Source organism: Coregonus clupeaformis, chromosome 20, assembly GCF_020615455.1.
Source record: "Coregonus clupeaformis isolate EN_2021a chromosome 20, ASM2061545v1, whole genome shotgun sequence".
Taxonomy (NCBI): Eukaryota; Metazoa; Chordata; class Actinopteri; order Salmoniformes; family Salmonidae; genus Coregonus; species Coregonus clupeaformis.
Window position 1 is genome coordinate 24,793,221 of NC_059211.1, and position 20,503 is coordinate 24,813,723.

At 43.9% G+C, this 20,503-nt stretch overlaps 1 protein-coding gene across 1 annotated transcript in view; it reads right to left on the reverse strand.

Annotated features, from left to right (window-relative positions):
• LOC121533301 (E3 ubiquitin-protein ligase LNX) overlaps positions 1-12,457 on the reverse strand; it is a 66,153-nt gene extending 53,696 nt beyond the window's left edge. The window contains exons 1-2 of the mRNA XM_041839114.2: positions 12,345-12,457; positions 4,975-5,550 (exon numbers count right to left, since the gene is read on the reverse strand). Coding sequence (XP_041695048.1) covers positions 4,975-5,459 — 485 coding nt within the window. The 5' untranslated portion in view covers positions 5,460-5,550; positions 12,345-12,457. The remainder of the gene's footprint in view (positions 1-4,974; positions 5,551-12,344) is intronic.
• Positions 12,458-20,503: the final 8,046 nt, after the last annotated feature.

The window sequence follows — 20,503 nt, forward strand, 5'->3', positions numbered from 1 at the left end:
CTCCTCTCCTCTCCTCTCCTCTCTGCGGTAGTGGTTAGTAGTGGTTAGGGACCCTGAAGGGTGAGTAAGTCTCAGTGTAGTGCTGTCTTGTCTGGGACCGTGTAAGGCACTTAACTGGTTTAAATACCCCATCCCGATTAATATTTAATGGGTAAATATGAGAGAGATGTGTGGGTGCTGTGTGTTTAGGGGTAGAGTTGTGTGAGCTGGTGTGTGTGTAAGCAGTGTGTAAGCAGTGTGTACCACACAAGGCCACAGGCTGGCAGGAAAATGAATGTAATTGGATTGTCACAGGATGCAGTTTGTGAAAAAGCAAAAACCAGTCTGGCCCAAAGGAGTCATTACACACACTCAGAAACACACACACACAACTACCTAAACACACACTCAGAAACACACACACACAACTACCTAAACACACACTCAGAAACACACACACACAACTACCTAAACACACACTCAGAAACACACACACACAACTACCTAAACACACACTCAGAAACACACACACACACAGCTACCTAAACACACACTCAGAAACACACACAACTACCCAAACACACACTCAGAAACACACACACACAACTACCTAAACACACACTCAGATACACACTTCACACATTAATATTGTTTGCCTATTTCCATTCCTCTTCAGTTCCCGCTCTCAAACATATTCTTCCAGAAGGAGAGTAGTTGAGGCTAGAGGAATCAACAGAGCAAAGGTTAGTAAGGTGGCTCCTATGCATCAAAACGTGAAAAAGGGATGTTCTGGTGTGGTTGAGGCATCCATCTGCCATGCAGTAGAAAAAGTCAAATTACAGCAGCAGAATGTATGAGAGCCTATGACAGACCATCGTCAGGACATCACGATGTGACATCAGGAAGTGACAGGACCAGCAGGGTCGGTAGGGTCAGGGACAGGACAGCCACCTGTCACTGTAGAGATCAGAGATCAGACCTCTGGGTTATAGCCAGGTGGACTTACATCACACTCACACATACACAACACAAACACACAGGCCTGCACGTAAGCATACAGTACATACACATGCACACAGACCCAAGCATTCAAGCACACATTCTCTAGAACTGGCTATCCATATTGACAGACAAGAATCAAATCAATTTTCATGTCCACAGGGTCACACCTGTGTCCCAAATGGTACCCTATTCCCTTTATAGTGCACTACTTTTGACCAGGGCCCATAGTGCACTATACAGAGTGCCATTTGGGACACTCACCATGTATGAACACAAAACAAGGACCTAAATCTCACCAATACTCATCTCACAAAATACATCGGCATGCAAAGGGATTTGTAACTTTTGGTTTATCACATGCTTCGACAAAGTTATTTACTTGACTTTTGCAGGGTAATCTGAATTTAGACAAATCCCTCTCCAATCCCACATTACATAGACAGCACTCCCCAAACAGCATGTACATATACTGAGAGACATGAAACACCAGGCTACAAGCATAGCCTCACCAAACATGGGAGGAATCAATGCACAACTGCCCGGACACACAAACCCAATGACCCGTCCGAAACATGAACTGACAAATACAAGAATCTAAACACAATCATTGCAACTACACACGCTAAAGTGCAAATAGTTCACATATTTTCACTGGGAAAGGCACTTTATAAACGTACATGGAAAACTGACTGTAAAATTATGTATAAGCAAAACACAGGCTATAAACACCTGACCATAAACACAAACCTAATGACTTACGACCTTAAACACTGCATCATAAACATAACACATACTTGCAATCCTGCATGACCACAAGGACACAACCACAATTACTGGACCGCAAACACAACCACAAACACAAGACCACAAACACTGAACCAAAAACGCACAACCACAACCACAAGCAGACAGGACCAAAGTTCAACTACCAGTATGACCTTATGAGGTGCGTGTATCAGGCTGGATGGGCATCCCCATTCAGGCTAGAGTGCCTATTCTCTTCCCCTAGGACGTAGCCTCTCCCCTCCACAGATAGATAACATATCCTGACTCCTCCTGACTCTCCCAGAGAGGAGCTGGTCCCCAGAGACCCCTGGCCCACTCACATCACATCACATCCACACACCTCACTACAACACTCACACACCATGAAAGAGACGGAGAGGAAACCTGGGAGCCTTGGGAGAGATAGAGAGAGAAAGAGGGAGGAGGGAGGTGTAAGTGGGAGACCCAGGACACCAGAGGATGAAGATGGGGGGAGGAAAAGGGAAGGAAAGCTGGTGAACTTCGAGGGGATTGCAGGCTCAGGAGATAGAGGCTATGCAATCACTATCACTATTCAGTTCAATGGGAAACACATTGTTGTACAGTAGCAGTGCATAGCTAGGGAGATGCACTAGTAATTATCTCCCAGGCCTCTGGGCTAACAGAGTGTTAACGAGCGCTAAGGAAGAGAGGAGTCCAGACACTGAACACTGAGCAGCCGAACCTCTTGCTCTTTAATGATATGTAAACAGAGGAGCTAGGCTGGTTCAGATGAAACAAACAGGGTGAGGAAGTGCACTCTCTCCCCCTGGGACTGGAAGGGATGGGAGGGAGACAGTAGGGATGTTTGGTGTGTCTGTTAACTGGAGGTCAACACAGTTTTATCACAACAACATTATGAGCCTTGAGAGAGAGGAGCAGATGGGGAAAACAGAACACAGCAGTTATCATGGGTGCTGCAATATCTAACCATATTTAGGAAGATTTATATTATAGTCACACTGTGTATACTGTGGGGGAGGAAGTCTCTCTGCTCTTACAGTAGATTGTGGGTAAAGTGTGTAGGGGTAGCCTCCTCTTCCAGTGTGTCAATGCATGTTGGGGTTTTAAGTGTTTCTCCTACCTGTTCTTGATGTGAGCCTCCATCTCTCCTCGAGGCAGGGTATCAGTGCAGTGGGCTAAGGTGTGTTGGGGTAATATGTTATTACAGTAGATAGTGGGTTAGAGTGTGTTTGGGTAATATGTTATTACAGTAGATAGTGGGTTAGGGTGTGTTTGGGTAATATGTTATTACAGTAGATAGTGGGTTAGAGTGTGTTGGGGTAATATGTTATTACAGTAGATAGTGGGTTAGAGTGTGTTGGGGTAATATGTTATTACAGTAGATAGTGGGTTAGAGTGTGTTGGGGTAATATGTTATTACAGTAGATAGTGGGATAGAGTGTGTTGGGGTAATATGTTGTTACAGTAGATAGTGGGTTAGGGTGTGTTTGGGTAATATCTTATTACAGTAGATAGTGGGTTAGGGTGTGTTTGGGTAATATGTTATTACAGTAGATAGTGGGTTAGAGTGTGTTGGGGTAATATGTTATTACAGTAGATAGTGGGTTAGAGTGTGTTGGGGTAATATGTTATTACAGTAGATAGTGGGATAGAGTGTGTTGGGGTAATATGTTGTTACAGTAGATAGTGGGTTAGAGTATGTTGGGGTAATATGTTATTACAGTAGATAGTGGGTTAGAGTGTGTTTGGGTAATATGTTATTACAGTAGATAGTGGGTTAGGATGTGTTGGGGTAACATGTTTTTACAGTAGATAGTGGGTTAGGATGTGTTGGGGTAACATGTTTTTTACAGTAGATAGTGGGTTAGGGTGTGTTTGGGTAATATGTTATTACAGTAGATAGTGGGTTAGGATGTGTTGGGGTATAATGTTTTTACAGTAGATAGTGGGTTAGGGTGTGTTGTGGTAATATGTTTTTACAGTAGATAGTGGGTTACGGTGTGTTTGAGTAATATCTTATTACAGTAGATAGTGGGTTAGGGTGTGTTTGGGTAATATGTTATTACAGTAGATAGTGGGTTAGGGTGTGTTGGGGTAATATGTTATTACAGTAGATAGTGGGTTAGGGTGTGTTTGGGTAATATGTTATTACAGTAGATAGTGGGTTAGGGTGTGTTGGGGTAATATGTTATTACAGTAGATAGTGGGTTAGGATGTGCTGGGGTAATATGTTATTACAGTAGATAGTGGGTTAGGGTGTGTTTGGGTAACATGTTTTTACAGTAGATAGTGGGTTTGGGTGTGTTTGGGTAATATCTTATTACAGTAGATAGTGGGTTAGGGTGTGTTTGGGTAATATGTTATTACAGTAGATAGTGGGTTAGGATGTGTTGGGGTAATATGTTATTACAGTAGATAGTGGGTTAGGATGTGTTGGGGTAATATGTTATTACAGTAGATAGTGGGTTAGGATGTGTTGGGGTAATATGTTATTACAGTAGATAGTGGGTTAGGGTGTGTTTGGGTAATATGTTATTACAGTAGATAGTGGGTTAGGGTGTGTTTGGGTAATATGTTATTACAGTAGATAGTGGGTTAGAGTGTGTTGGGGTAATATGTTATTACAGTAGATAGTGGGTTAGGGTGTGTTTGGGTAATATGTTATTACAGTAGATAGTGGGTTAGGGTGTGTTTGGGTAATATGTTATTACAGTAGATAGTGGGTTAGGGTGTGTTTGGGTAATATGTTATTACAGTAGATAGTGGGTTAGGGTGTGTTTGGGTAACATGTTATTACAGTAGATAGTTGGTTAGGGTGTGTTTGGGTAATATGTTATTACAGTAGATAGTGGGTTAGGATGTGTTGGGGTAACATGTTATTACAGTAGATAGTGGGTTAGAGTGTGTTGGGGTAATATATTATTACAGTAGATAGTGGGTTAGGGTGTGTTTGGGTAATATGTTATTACAGTAGATAGTGGGTTAGGGTGTGTTTGGGTAATATGTTATTACAGTAGATAGTGGGTTAGGGTGTGTTTGGGTAATATGTTATTACAGTAGATAGTGGGTTAGGGTGTGTTGGGGTAATATGTTATTACAGTAGATAGTGGGTTAGGGTGTGTTTGGGTAATATATTATTATAGTAGATAGTGGGTTAGCGTGTGTTTGGGTAATATGTTATTACAGTAGATAGTGGGTTAGGGTGTGTTGGGGTACGGGACCTACCTGTTCTTGATGTGAGCCCCCATCTCTCCTCGGGGCAGTGTATCGGTGCAGTGGTCAGTGAAGGGGCAGGCCACGGCCAGCTTGTCCAGTAGCTTGTGCACCAGCAGGCTGGACTTGCGGCAGTTCTGCAGCATGAGAGGGGTGCGGTCCACGGGGCAGAAGTCACTCTCCAGCAGGAAGCTGGTCAGACACTCCTGGCAGTAGGTGTGTCCGCAGGGCGTGTCCAGCGGCCTGATGAGTGGCTGCAGACAGATATGACAGATGAGGTCATCGTCCACCTCGTCTCGGTACAGGTACTCATGGTTCTCCTCTATCAGGTGTCTCTGGCCGCATGCCTGGCACAGGTCAGGGGGAGAGGACTCCAGGCCGCAGTAGCCAATCATGGCAGGTGGTGGTGGTCGTGGTGGGGGTGGTCGTGGTGGGGGTGCTGATGCCATTGCCATGGCAATCTCAGGCACCTCAGGCACCTCCTCCTGGCTACTCATGAAGAGGGCGGGGCTAAGGTTGGCCAAGGGAGGCTTGGTATGGTGCTGTGGGGGATCAGGTGAATTTCACTGAATGTAGAGGTCCATGGAGCTGCATAGAGAGACAGAGAGAGGCATTGATATTGTATCAAGCTGGAAGCTTGTGACATTGTTCATAATCTTAGTATTCTCTGAGCTGAGCTAGAGAACTTGGTGTTGCATACGCACACAAGCAGGCAGGCACACACAAAAACACACACACACACACACACAACACAACACACAACACAACACAAACACACACACACTAAGCAGTGAAACACTGAGCAGGAATCCCAGCCACTGTGGGAACAGCAGCAGCACTAATGACTTTTTTCTCATTTCACTCCTTTTGATTTCGATTTTTCTCTTCTGGCAGAGAAGACCGATATCGAACTACTGAGAAACTAATTTTTTCTCTGGCTACAGAAACATCAACACTCCTCATCCCAACATCAAACACAGAGAGAGACAGAGAGATAAATATTCTATGGCACACACTTTACTGTCTGCAGCTATTCAGATTCAGATGTGTACTGTGTGGGACATACAGACGCAGGATCTTAATTTGATCACTCTTTGCTGAGAATGTTCCTGCACAGCAGGAAATGCAAACTTGTAGTGTATTCAAGGTTTAAAAAGGCTTCTAAAGTTTGTAATTTCGACATGAAAATGTCTGACTTGAAAAATGTATCAACCCCTAAAAAACATCTCCATTCATTATAATCCATATAATAATTCACATTTCCCGTTGCTGCAGGATAATTTTTCTGCTGTAGCAAACTGGCTCAAATTAAGATCCTACATCTGAAATATAAACAGTTTCAAATATCTCTCAGAATACACTGTGTGTACATTTAAACAGTATGCCATTTAGAGGTAGGTTGTGACTGTAGTATCACTACGTCAACTCTGAAACAGGCGGTTTCCCCTGGCACACCGTCCTGAACAGACGGGCAGAGACCACTGGCATCCAAGGACTACGTCACCCTGGCAACAGCCATCTTTTTGGCACCCTTATGGCCCATCTTTCTGAAGCAACTCCTGATTGGCTATCGCTTTGGCTGATTATGTTATAGATAGTCCGACAGGACATTGACTGACATCAACTAACCTTATTGGGTTTCAATCCAATGAGCATCAATGTACACTGTAATGGACATTGACTAATCAAGTACAAAGTATGTCATATAAGAGAGAACCTTTCCTATAGTGTGTGATATGATGATTTATGATACAATATTCATTAATGTGTGTAAACTCCTAAGCTGAATGAGTGACAATGAACAGGGACACACCATGTGTTAGTGGTGTCACGAGTGAGGAATAGAAGGTCAGTGTGCCAAGATAGATTGGGGGCCACTGGTGCTAATCTTAGGATGGGTGCGTGATGGAATGGCCTGGCTAGGGTGCCACACTACACCAAGGAGGTAGATGATATGGGGGTGGATGAGTGACAATCAATAATGATTAGCATCTGGATAAGATAAAAGTAGGTTGGAAGAGCAGTATAAAAGCTGAGAGATATTCCATGAAAATCATTCATATGACAAGAGTCACTGCACGTAGTCACTGTTTGTGAATTCATTATTATAACCATTAAATAATGATTGAATCCAATCTCCATCTGTGTCAACTGCTCTCTTGCATCCTGAACTTCTCAATACCAGAAACTCATCATAACAGTGTGTGATGGTCCTCTTTAACCTATAGTAAACCTCTCCATCTGTGTGTGTGGTTGGCGGTCATGTGAGAACCCAGCAGGTACTGAGACAGTTTCCATAACACGCTCCATAGCCTTCCAAAGGTGATATACCTGACTGTCATAGAGGTCATTCAGTACCTGAGCTGAAGCACATACACACGTCCACACCAATGACTGTAAATGGTGCACATACTGTACTCTAACAAGCATGCCCACAAACATAGACGTGCCCACACAAGCGCCTATACTGTACACACCTAGACATACACACTCGCATATAAACATGGACACAGTACACATCACCTAGTTGTAAACACACACACACACACACAGGCCTTGGCCTACATAAAAGGGAGAGTTGTGAGTTATGGCAGTCATAAAAGCACTTTCTGTTTGCTGTGTGTGTTTGGGAGGAGGACTGTGGTAATGACAGCAGGCTGAACCGTACTATAACTAAGTTGAAGCTCCCCACAGTGGGCCGCTGTGATGAAGTGACTGTTTTATCCTGTTACTCTCTGGCACCTGTGTGGAGGAGACCAGCCATGTCCTGCTGTTCTTCACTCTCTCAGGAGGGGAAGCTTTCATCTCAAAACAGACAGAGAGAGAGGGAGGGAGGGAGGGAGGGAGGAAGAAAGGGAGAGAGAGAGAGAGAGAGAGAGAGAGAGAGAGAGAGAGAGAGAGAGAGAGAGAGAGGGGGGAGAGACACATAGAGCTCAAGACAAAGAGCAAATCATAGGCGCCAGGAGCCTGAGGAATGAAAAAAGTCAAAACTCAGGAAAAATGAAAACACGGTTTGATTTTTCTCCACCCTGTAATCTGATCTTGACTGGAGCAGCGTACAGACAGAAACCTTTAAAGCTGAACATCTCTCTCTCTCTCTCTCTCTCTCTCTCTCTCTCTCTCTCTCTCTCTCTCTCTCTCTCTCTCTCTCTCTCTCTCTCTCTCTCTCTCTCTCTCTCTCTCTCTCTCTCTCTCTCTCTCTCTCTCTCTCTCTCGTGGGAGAAGGCAGGTTAAGAAGAAAATAATGATATAGAGAGACAGACAACAGCAGAACAATCAATCACAGAGTCCTCTACAGTATCTGAAACTCATTAACCAAAGCAATCCCTTTGTGTAATAAAACAGTAAAATCGGAGGTTTCCATTCACAAACACATGCACTCACACACGCACGCACACACGCACGCACGCACACACACACACACACACGCAACAAAGCATTCAGAGGGGACACACCCGTGCCCGGGGAACACCTCCCAGAGATCATTATCTCAGTGTTAATCCGCAGGGTGACAACATGGTGTCACAGAACCACCCCCGGGGAGCTCCAGCCTACCCTGCTCTAACCTGCTCTGGTGGGAAAGAGAGAGTGACACACAGCTGACAGCCATGACAGGCTGAAACGTGACCAGGCTAAAGCCCACCTCACCAGCCATCCAATAACCAGGCCTACATGATTAGTAAGAAAGAGAAATTAAGCCTCAGTCCTTCTAAAGTAATCAGTCTGTTTGGACTTTCTTAATTGGCTTTTGTTCACACCACGTTTAATTAAAGAGAAAGTGGTGTTTGTATAAAAAAATTAACAGAGTCGTCATCCATTTTCTAGAGACAAGTCCTTTGTGTCACCAGGGTAACCTTTGCCCAACATTCCAGGAGGAAAGACGATGAATGATGGCGTAAGGAAACCATGAAATGTAGACGGAGGCCAGAACCATTCATAGGAGACTAAATCTAATGACTCATGAATACGAATGGCTCACATACACATTACACAGACACTCATACAACGCACAGAAACTGTCTCACACACACGTTGGTTAGTGTGTATCTCCAATGATCCTGTGATACAGTGAGTTGATGAGTTAGTAATGATACAACCCAGTGCTGACTCAGCTCCTTTCCTTCTGGCCCTGGTTGAAAAACAACCCTTTGATAAGGTAAGTATGTTTCTGTCAACATTTTAATGTCTGCAGCATAATAGTGTGTAGCTCTGTAAATGTGTCCCATACTCCAATGATAATGTACACTAATGCAGCTAATGTACAACCTGCTAGCCCAACAAAAGGCAGTGACACTAATCTACAGAAACCCTGCGTTGACCTGACAAATCTAAACCTTTCAAAAGCACACCAATTACAGTTCCTTAAAAAACACATCCTGTCCCACACCACCGCAGAAACAAACTGTAGGCATATACAGCACATGTCAGAGTATCCTTTGACATGTAACTATGTGTATGTCATGTGGAATGGAACAGCATGAGTACAATATGCATGCTACAGTGGACATAATGATGGTCCCATTTACTGTATGCCTTTTCTACTAACCTATGTCTGGTTCTTCAAGGAGTTACCAGCTCACATAGCCAGGGTATGTTATGTTATGCCTGGCCCTGCAAGTTCACACAACAGGCCGGTAGGTTCAGTGTGTTGTCTGAGAGGGAGAGCCAGGCAGGCAGGGCTGTTCAGACATGTTAGTCACAGGCAGAGCATTCCACAGCCCGTGTTCCTCCTCCAAACACACATGCTCAGAACAGCAACAACAGAGAGGGGCACCGTGGGTAATAACATAGAAATCCACTTGTGCCCCATGATGACATCAAGTGATCATAAAGCTGATTATTAATAACAGCCAAATTAATAATTAATGTGTCACACTGCAGATAATCATGACATGTTGAGGTTAGGGGACACAAGGAGACTGTAGCTGAAACAAAGAAATTGTACAGAGAGAGAGAAAATGGGAATTAGATAAGATAAATATTCACACTGAGAACAAGACACAATGAACAAATGAACAGTTCCTCTCTCAATGCGAAACATCTTTCCAACACTGCCCTTCAATAAACACCAAGCCTCGGTGTGAAATAAAACATTGTCATGTTCTGATCCCATATCTCCACATAGTTTTGCGAACAGGCGTGTGTGCAGTGGAATGTGGTTTGATGTAGTCTATAATCGAAGTTGCCTGCTGCAGTATATCTCTGAGTTCTGTGCTCAGATCTTTTGCTGCCAGTTGCTCTCGATGTATCATACAATGCGTCCATATGGCAGAGGGAGACACATTCATAACTAGAGTGCGGAGGCCTGCCCGCTGTCCCGCCATAGATGTAACCATTTGTGCAAAAGGCCACCATTCGATTCCATGGAGTCTGTTTTTCGTCAATATAGCCACGCAGTACACTGAACATCCCTGTGCTGTTTCATGCTCAGGCATCGTGAGACAGAACAATATGCCCTCGTGAATAGCATTCCCGACAACTATAGCGAACAAAAGTCAATGCATGGGCATCTCAGCTCTCACAGCTAACATCCATTTGGAGAGCATAAGCTGGGGAGTTTTTGAGTTGTTCAGTCAGTTTCCTCTTGATTGCTAGCAATAGCATAAATATCTGACAAAGGTATTGATGTGGGTTTCTGTGCCTCTGCAATTGTTTTTATTGTATCAATTGTGGCCGGTAATATCAAAGTCTCTGCAATAGTGTGTGGTTTCATAGCGTAGCGGGCCTAGCCATTCACCGTGGGAATGATTCAAGAGCAACAGTCAAGTGCGGCCTTTTCTCATGATCTAAGGGCACTCTCTGGTTGAATTTGATCTTTTAGATTTGAATAATATTAATTTAGATTTTTAAGGTTAACCACATTATAATGATTTTGAGATACAAAGATGATATTATATTACATATATATATTTTTTGTATATATTTTGTTTTTTCTGGATTTTGGAAATTCACCCTCAACCCAATTTTCATATCAGGTGTCCCAACGTGGGGTTGCGACCCCTAGTTTGGGAACCGCTGACACTGCCTGTCAACACAACATGTCAACACAACCTGTCAACACTTTCTGTCAACATAACCTGTCAACACTCTCTGTCAACAGCCTGTCCACACACCCTGTCAATACACGATCAACATAACCTGTTAACATATTCTGTCAACATCCTGACAACACACTCTGTCAACACAACCACATACTTCACTAGGGTTGCAAAATTCCTGGAACTTTCAATAAATTCCCTGTTTTTCCAGAAATCCTGTTTGGAGGATTCCAGGTTTTCCTGCTTATTCCCTCCTGATTCCAGGAATTCTCCAATGAGGGAATTTATTAAAAGTTTCAGGAATTTTCTAACCCTATACTTCACACACGGTTTGGTTTGATGTGTGTACACATCAAGTGTATCAACCTGGACTCAGGGGTAGACCTAACATAGTAAATATAAATCTGTCTCCCTCCATTTGTATGATATGTTACGTTTCGTATGGTATGTATTCATTTGTGGATGTCCATAATCCATTTCATATAATATCTTGTTACTAATTATAATTCATATGATATGTTACGAATTCCAATTTGTTGTGGCAAACCTAGGCTAGGGGTTAGGGTTAGAGGGTTAAGGTTAGGGTTAGGAGTTAGGTTAAAGGGTTAGGGGAAGGGTTATCTAACATGATAAGCAGCTGCAAAGTAGCTAAAAAGTAGTAAATAGCTAAAATGCTAAAGTTATCCTTGATGAGATTCGAACACGTGTTAGTTATGTAATATGTGTACTGTACATAAGTAATTAGTTCATCATTATCCAGCCAGGTGGTGGAGATCTAAGGAGCTCCAGCCTAGAGGGTACTGTATGTACTGTGACTTCTAATACCACGCGTAAACAAACAACTTAGATATTAGCAAAGAAGCTTCCCAGATACAGAAATCTATCAAACATTATTTAAGATGAAAACACAGACTATGGTAATCTTTGCCCTCTCTACACCCTGTCCATCAAGTCTCTGTCTATCCTCTCTCTCTATGATCTGAGTGGCCATTAGAAATCTCCATAGATCTGTTGCTGAGTGTCTCTCTCTCTCTGAGGCAGACCTCTAAATCTGACTGTACTGTCTGGAACAGCAGAGGACAGGAGAGGAGCAGGCTCTAATGGCTCAGTCTGTCTGGATCAGCACAGAGTTACACTCAGAGGCTCAAGTCAGATAAAATGGATGTTACTGTACAGACACTTACAGAGACAGGAAAAATATAGGGAAGAGAAAATGTCTGACGTCCACCCACACACACACAAACCCACAATGCAAACAGCATTCAAATGACTTTCATGGATGCAAATACACAGACAGAAGTATGAGACAATAGACAAACTGTCAAGTAGACCTCTCCTACTTACTGTTGCAAGTCAAATGTTAGCCCTCAGAGCTGTGTAGATAGGTAGCAGTCATACATTCTGACTACAGAGTTTGTTATAGTAGTTACAGGACTCACAGAGCAACGTTCACTTCAGGCAAAGCGGCTTCACCAGGTCAGGTAATACTTAGGAAAGGGTGTAACTCTAGATCTGTCAAAGAGCGAGAGAGGGAGAGGGGAAGGGAGGGAGAGAGTATGTACTGCAGGTGAACTGACAGAGGTCCCGTTCACAGTACCTGTTGATTGGCTGGTGGAATTCAGTAAGGAAATGTCACGGTAACTGTACCTGTAGATTGGTTGGTGGAGTTCAGTAAGGAAATGTTAGCTGGCTGCCGGTCCTAGGGGAATTCTGGGATAGAGAACAGGACAGAACAGAGTCAGAGAGTTGTGGGTGTGCTGTGACAACCCAGAGCCTGCTGCTCACATCAGGAAGCTGGTCCAGGTGACCAGGAAGTGGCAGAGAAGGACGGGGCCAGAGCAAAGGTAGACAGAAAAGTGGCTAAACCTGCTCTGGGAGGGAGGGAGACTGGGAGAGGCTTGGACTGTTTCCCATACAGGGATAGAAAAATAGCACTGGAGGGAGAGAGAGAGGGAGAGAGGGGGAGGGAGAGCAAGGAGGAAACTAAACTAAACAACACACAACCAAGCAGACATATTTTGCTTATAGTCAGATAATGAGGGATATTACAGATTAATATCAGCTGTAGGCTCGGGCAGGACAGTATACCACCTACACACAACATTAAAATACACACGCACACTAGACCAGGGATGGGCAACTTTGATGGTTGTGGGGGCCACAAAAAATCTGAACTCATCTTGAGGGGCTGCAGTGGCTCGCGGGTCTGCATATCCACATCCATACCCACACATGCAGTCAACTGATTTGTGCAATCAATCTATTTGTGCAGTTAATCTACTTAACTCTCTTAAATGCATTATACCATTAACCAGGTCTGGCCCTAGCCTTTTGGGGGCCCTAAGTGAGATTTGGTTGAGGGACCCTCCCACCTTGCGGGCACATTATTTGCGAGGTAAAACATCACCTCGCAAATGACACTAATCAGAGACAGAGGGCATAAGGCTTAGACAACAATACCACGATGTGTGTACAACACAGATGAACACAGATATTACACCAGGGGCTTGCACAGATTCCTGTGTCTTTGTTATGGTTTTTCTGCTTTCTGACAATAGTTCCTTTTTACAACCCACGAAAACCCACATCTATGTGTGTCAGTGTGAACAAAACAGCTGCTATTCTAAGTTTTTGTTGTGGTTTCATGCATAGCCTACATCACAGTTTTCTATGTAAACCCAGAACATGAGCCATCTACATCTGTTTCAGTGAGACAGACAGACAGACAGACAGACAGACAGACAGACAGACAGACAGACAGACAGACAGACAGACAGACAGACAGACAGACAGACAGACATACAGACAGACGGACAGACGGACAGACACACAGACACACGGACAGGCAGGCAGACAGAGACTGAGAGTTCATGATAAACTTAATCGTCAGAGTATGACACATCTGATAATTGAATCACTATTGCTAGATGTGAGCCTGCTGATTGCATTTCAGCTGCTAGTCCTGGGTTAAATAAAACCCCACGCACTCCTGTATATGCCAGTCAATGTTTTTATTTTATTACAGTGGTTGGAAAAGAGCTGGCATTGGACAGGCAAAAGTTAATCCTTCAGCCAGACAATTTGCAGTCAGTTTTCTTTGGCAGCTTTCCCGCTCTGGAGTCCCTTAAGTTGATGGAAGTTCGTATGTGATTCAATAAAAGTATACATGTTTTGTGCTTAAAACGACAGTAATGTGTATTTCTGTGTGTGTGTGTGTGTGTGTGTGTGTGTGTGTGTGTGTGTGTGTGTAGGGTTATCCTGCCACACAGCACCAGTAAGTAATATGGTACCAAATAAGTAGGACAGAAGTGGTAACCCAATGAAATTTACGGCAGCATTACTAAATCCTCCATGAAAATCCTCCCCCATCAAAACAGACCTAAACAAAGGAAATCCTCTGAGATTACCACACACACACACACACACACACACACACACACACACACACACACACACACACACACACACACACACACACACACACACACACACACACACACACACACACACACACACACACACACACACACACACACACACACACCATCAAAACAGACACTGTGGCAAGCAGCCTTAGTGACCCTTTGTCAAACCTCAAATTAATCTTGTTGCCTGGCAAAATCACAGCAGAAACTCCACAACCATCTGTCTAAAGCATCAAATAATTTCTAAGTGCTCATGCAGATCTCCAGCCATTCAGTGGAGTTTAATGACCCAAACCAATTCACCAGAATGTGAGAATGGCATCTATACATCTCATTTGATTGTGTAAGTGTCTCTGTGTGTCAATGAGCATCTCTATGTGATCATTTTGGGCCTGGTCAGTAGTACCTGGATGGGTGAGCGGATGCTGCGGTGGAAATGGTGTTGTAGGGCCAATACAGCAGACTGCTTCCTCTAGTAGTCAACAGGAGCCAAATGCCCCCCTGGTAGGTTAAACCAAAGACCTGAACTTCAGAGGTCATTAAATAACCCACAGCCCTTGTTACAAGACTATGTGGCTACCTAATCATCCTTAGCTTCCTATTGGCTCAATCAGCCCCTAACTGCTAACCCCTAACCTGCCCACAGCATCTCTTCACCACATAATGGCTGTAAATGGGAATGTGTTCCCAATCTTCGTACCTGGTAATATAAAGGTCAACACTAGAGATAAATGTGCCTATTGCATGGGTTTAGATTGACTCTCTTCATCAATGATGTCCATGCTTGGATTGTGCTTTTTCGCTTTCTGCCACTTGTCTGTTTTTAGTTGGCAATCACTCAACTCTTGGTCCCTCTTCTGCCACCTCTGGTCTCTTCATCCTCCCACCCCTACGGGAGGGCAGCTCCTGCTCAGCCCAGGCAAAGTTCTTCTCTGTCTTGGCACCCCAATAGTGGAACAAACTTCCCCTTAAAGTCAGGACAGCGGAGTCCCTGCCCATCTTCCGGAAACGTCTGAAACCCTACCTCTTTGAAGAGTATCTTAAATAACTCTCAACTCCCCCCTCCCCCCTCCCCGTCCCCCCCCAAAATAAAAGGCCACTTGTCTTTTCCCACTAGCACTGACTTTGCTGATAAATACTTTGAGGGAAAATGTACTTGATACTATTGTGATGTGTTGTTGTCTCACCTAGCTATCGTAAGAGCGTCTGCTAAATGACTAAAATGTAATGTAAAATGTTATAAAGGCTTTATATAGCATACATAAAGGCTTCATAAGCACTACATAAATGCTTCACAAATCATCCATAAACGTATCTCATACTCTATCAATTGTGTATAAAGGGTGACATAACAATTCTCACTGTAAGGTGTATTGCCAATTGTGACATAACGCACTATGAATGTTTATATACCATTTACAGAGTATGACACACGCTTATAGATATAATAATATAATATGGCATTTAGCAGACACTTTTATCCAAAGCGACTTACAGTCATGCGTGCATACATTTTTGTGTATGGGTGGTCCCGGGGATCGAACCCACTACCTTGGCGTTACAAGCGCCGTGCTCTACCAGCTGAGCTACAGAGGACCACCTGACCACATGATTTGTGAAGCATTCATGCATTGCTTATGAAGCCTTTATGTATGTTATATAAAGCTTTTATAAGTTGTACTTCGTTTCAAGTGGGACCCAACTCGGTCATACTCACACTCACATCCCCTCTCTTTTCCTCTCTCTCTCCCCCCACATCCTACCCACCACCACCCCTCTCTCTCTCTCTCTCTCTCTCTCTGTCTCCCTCTCTTTATCTCTCTCCCCTTCTCATCAGTCTGTGATTGGGAGTGGGGTATTTGTCACAGTGCTATCTCCGGCAGGGGTTTTGAGCCCACCCAGCAGCCAATCAGGCTGACGAGGGTCTTCGTGAGTGAGTGAGTGTTGATGAACTAACAGCTCTGTTTCGCTGAGTGACCTTTACTGCTGTCATCTATCACTCGGTCTATCCAGACCCTCCTCCCCTCCTCTCCTCTCCTCTCCTCTACAGGGCCAGGGATGCTTAGTGATAATATGTTTATAGGCTTGGTAAAATACATTGGCTATTGGGGTATTAGGTCCCTACTAGGCTTGGTTCTACATTTGCAGCCCCAAAGAATGTGCAATATATGCAAGATTGTGTTAAGTATTTGTCGTAACGTGGCTTGGTGATACAGTGAACTGTATTCCACACTATATAGGCCTATCTCAGGTGTAGCTGTGGCTACTGTCTTCTATCTGCTGGTGTGAAATGAGACTTCATAGTGATGAAGTTACTACTGTCTGACAGGGTCCTGGGGCTTTGACCTGACAGTGATGTGAACTGGTCGATTGAGACACCAATGCGCCCCATGATTCCCCCCCACTGACCCACTGTCACCCCCATCAACACACCTGCTGGGACCCAGACAGGAGTCACCCCTCTGCTCTCTCCCTGTTTTTCTCTAGCTCTAACACACTATCGCTCTAACCCTCTGCATTCCCCCTCTCTGTGGCTCAGAAGCAATTACACTGTAGTCACTACAGAGCATCACTATCTGTGTCCATGCAGACTGTCCAGGGACGGTTCAGAATGGGCATGAAGATTAATCTTATTCAGGAAAGTATTGGGCTATGCGATAGGGAGCTATACTGCTGTGAGACTAACCTGGCTCTTTCACACTGTCTGTAACTCTGGGCGTAGTGCAGCTAAACTTCCTACAGATGGATTAAAGAGAGTGGAAACTCTCCCCCGTTTCATTTCTACTGAGTCTCCTGCTGCCTTCTAGGAGTCTATAAAAACACTGGGATGCAGGTGAAACCAATTTCCCTCTCTCTAGGACACTTTCTCCTTCACTTTCTTCACTCTCTCTCTCTCTCTCTCTCTCTCTCGCTCTCTCTCTTTTTCTAGGACACTCTCTTTCTCCCTCTCTTTCAATTCATCTTTGTCCTCTCTCCCTCGTCCTGGTCTCACTTTCCCCTGCCCTTCTCATTTTCTCTTGGCCTCTGCATTTTAATTAGAACCTTTTATAAAACCAGGCATGAAATATAAACACTAAATAAAACAAATGCAGAATATCCATTTTGCTATTTTCTAGGCATTTTGATCCCTCTCACCATCCCTGTTGCCCCTCTCTCTAGTGACTAGGAAAGGTCGAGCGGCTCGCTCCTCTCCATACGTCATCAATTTTTCATGGTAACAATGCTAATGTTCCCCTTAGCATGAATATTGAAGAGGAAGACTGCAGGAAGAAGGTCACCAAGAAGAACTAGGTCCCGCTCCATCACCAAGGAGACGCCACGGACCTCTGTCTTGCAGAACTAATGTGATAATTAGTGAAGAGAGAGAGAGAGGGAGGGGTGAGGGTGGTTGTGAGGGTGAGGAGGGTGTCTCAATTAGAGAAGCATGAAGACCTGATATATACGACAGGGAGGAGGGATATGAAGGGTTAATGCTGAACATGGGATATGTCTGTAAGAGAAACCAGTTACACTGGCTGTACTAACCCTCAGCCCATCTCAAACGTTAACCCCCATCCCCATGCCTTATCTCCACCCCTTTACACCACCATTAGCATGTCATTTTAAGTGTATTTCAGCATGGTTGGTGTATATTGGTAAGTGTGCATGTAATATGTACAATAGTTATTTTCTATGATCATGTGTGCTGTTGTTTGTAATGACACTGACTGAGTAACGTGTTGTGCGTTACGGTATGTGCTGTTTTTAGACAAGCTTGTTAAGCTGTTTTATGCTTTCATATGTAAACTAAGGCAACGCTTTTAGACCTGGCCTCTGTTTTGTAACCTGGGTAATTATTTATGGAAGTGTACAGCACAAGTAGTTTCCCTCTCTCTCTCTCTCTCTCTCTCTCTGCTCTCTGCTGTGCAGCCAACTGACGCACGGACACAGAAAATAGAAACAACTCTGATCTCAGTATTCTTTTGTCCCTGTCCATTTGGTTTTACTCCACACCACTACCCACCTCTCTTTTCCTCTGTCCTGGCTTCAAATGCACTTTCTCTCTCGTCCCTTATTTCCTTCTATCTTACACAAAGTCGAAAGGAACCAGACTGAATATTTTGGAGCTGGGTGGTTTTTTGCTTTGTTAGAGTTTTGGTCAAACACATTTTTTCAGTGCTGCAAAAATTTACTTACCATTGTATGTTCTACATCACTGATGCAAGATGGCATTTGCTATGCACAGGCGCTCCCATCTCATCTTGTTTCCCCTACTCTCCTCTCACAAGAGTAATGGAGTGTGCATTTTCCCCATCACTCCGGCCCAGACAGGCACTAAACAACAAACAGTTTCACATATTTAAACACACAAATACCCTTAGTCAGAGAGGAGCACATCTATTACATCTGTCTGTCTGTCTGTCCCTCCCCACCCTGAGCTCCCTCCCCTGGCCTGGCCGCTTGCCAATGTACCCTGGCTAGCTCTTATCAGCTCCAGGTGCCCAAGTACTTTACCTCAGTAAAACCATCTGGGTGCCACATAAAGGTTACATCAGTACAGTGAGTGTCAGTGTGGGTCAGGAGGTGATGAGGTAGCTGGAAGCAGGCATCACTGCCTGATTTGTGGTGGCATAATTGGCCCTTCCTCTTTCTTGTTGATTGCATCATCTGCTCAAAAAACAACCCAGTCATGATAAAGGAGGACAGACAATTTTAATTTTCTCTGCTCTGACAAATTAATATAGGAAAATAATGGTGTGTTCAATCAACCATTAGTCTGATGTTAAAGGGTTGTTCCATAATCCTGTCAGTCTGATCACAGTGTCTGTTCGGCTTCTCAGTCTGGCCATGCAGCTCACACAGACCTGACAACATACATTTGCATAAGCAGTAAACAATGGCTTCAAAAGCAGCCTTTTAAAACACATGGGATTGATAGCATTATCTGTCATATAATGTGTCAAATGTCACAGTGACAAAGAGAGCAAGATAAAAATCTAGAGCAGAAGACGTACAGTATGTGTCGAAAGAGAGGGACATAATCAGAGAGACAAAAAGAGATGGAGTGTGCCTCAACAGTGAGGTGTCCCAGCGGTCTGGGTCTTACAGTTACCAGAGCGTTTCTGTTCGACCAGATGTTTATTTTTTGTTTTTAACCTTTATTTAACTAGGCAAGTCAGTTAAGAACAAATTCTTATTTACAATGACAGCCTACCCTGGACAACGCTGGGCCAATTGTGCGCCGCCCTATGGGTCTCCCAATCATGGCCGGATAGTGATACGGCCTGGAATCGAACCAGGGTCTGCAGTGACACATCTAGCACTGAGATGCAATGCCTTAGACCGCTGCACCGCTCGGGAGCCCGGATAACACTGCGCCTGCTCACGCAGCCACCAAATGAAGATGAATACACTTAATCTCCTCCGCCAAAACTCTTCCCCTGAGTATTGACATCACACATACTCTCACTCACTCACTCACTCTCTCTCACACACACACACACACACACACACACACACACACACACACACACACACACACACACACACACACACACACACACACACACACACACACGCATGCATGCACATTAACCCAACAAATAAATACAATACAGTGTGTTACTAAATCTAATTCTAATTCAAACCAGTCCAATGGTAGCAACACTCTCACCCAACGATTACAGTTTTTTACGATTGTTTACACACTAAAATTAAAATTTCCACACAATTAGCAAAATTGTACTCCAATGAGCAAAACACCTCCACAGATTTGCACAACATTACACACAATGTCCGCCTCACCCTTTTTGCAAAACATTACACACAGTGATTTGTAAAACTCTACACACATTTTCACACCTTAGACACAGATAAGGATCGTGCGGTTACTTCCTTGTAATTACAAAGCACCGGATTGCCAATTACCACACTAATGAACGAATTGGATAAACACATCTACCAGGTGTGGAAGCACACATGTGCTAATTTGAAAACGCAGCACTCAGGTGTGCTATAAAAAGGCAGCAGGTGAGTTCACCTGTCTTCAACAAAATGGAAGGAGTTAGAAGAAGAAGAAGAGTGAGAATGAGAGGGGGA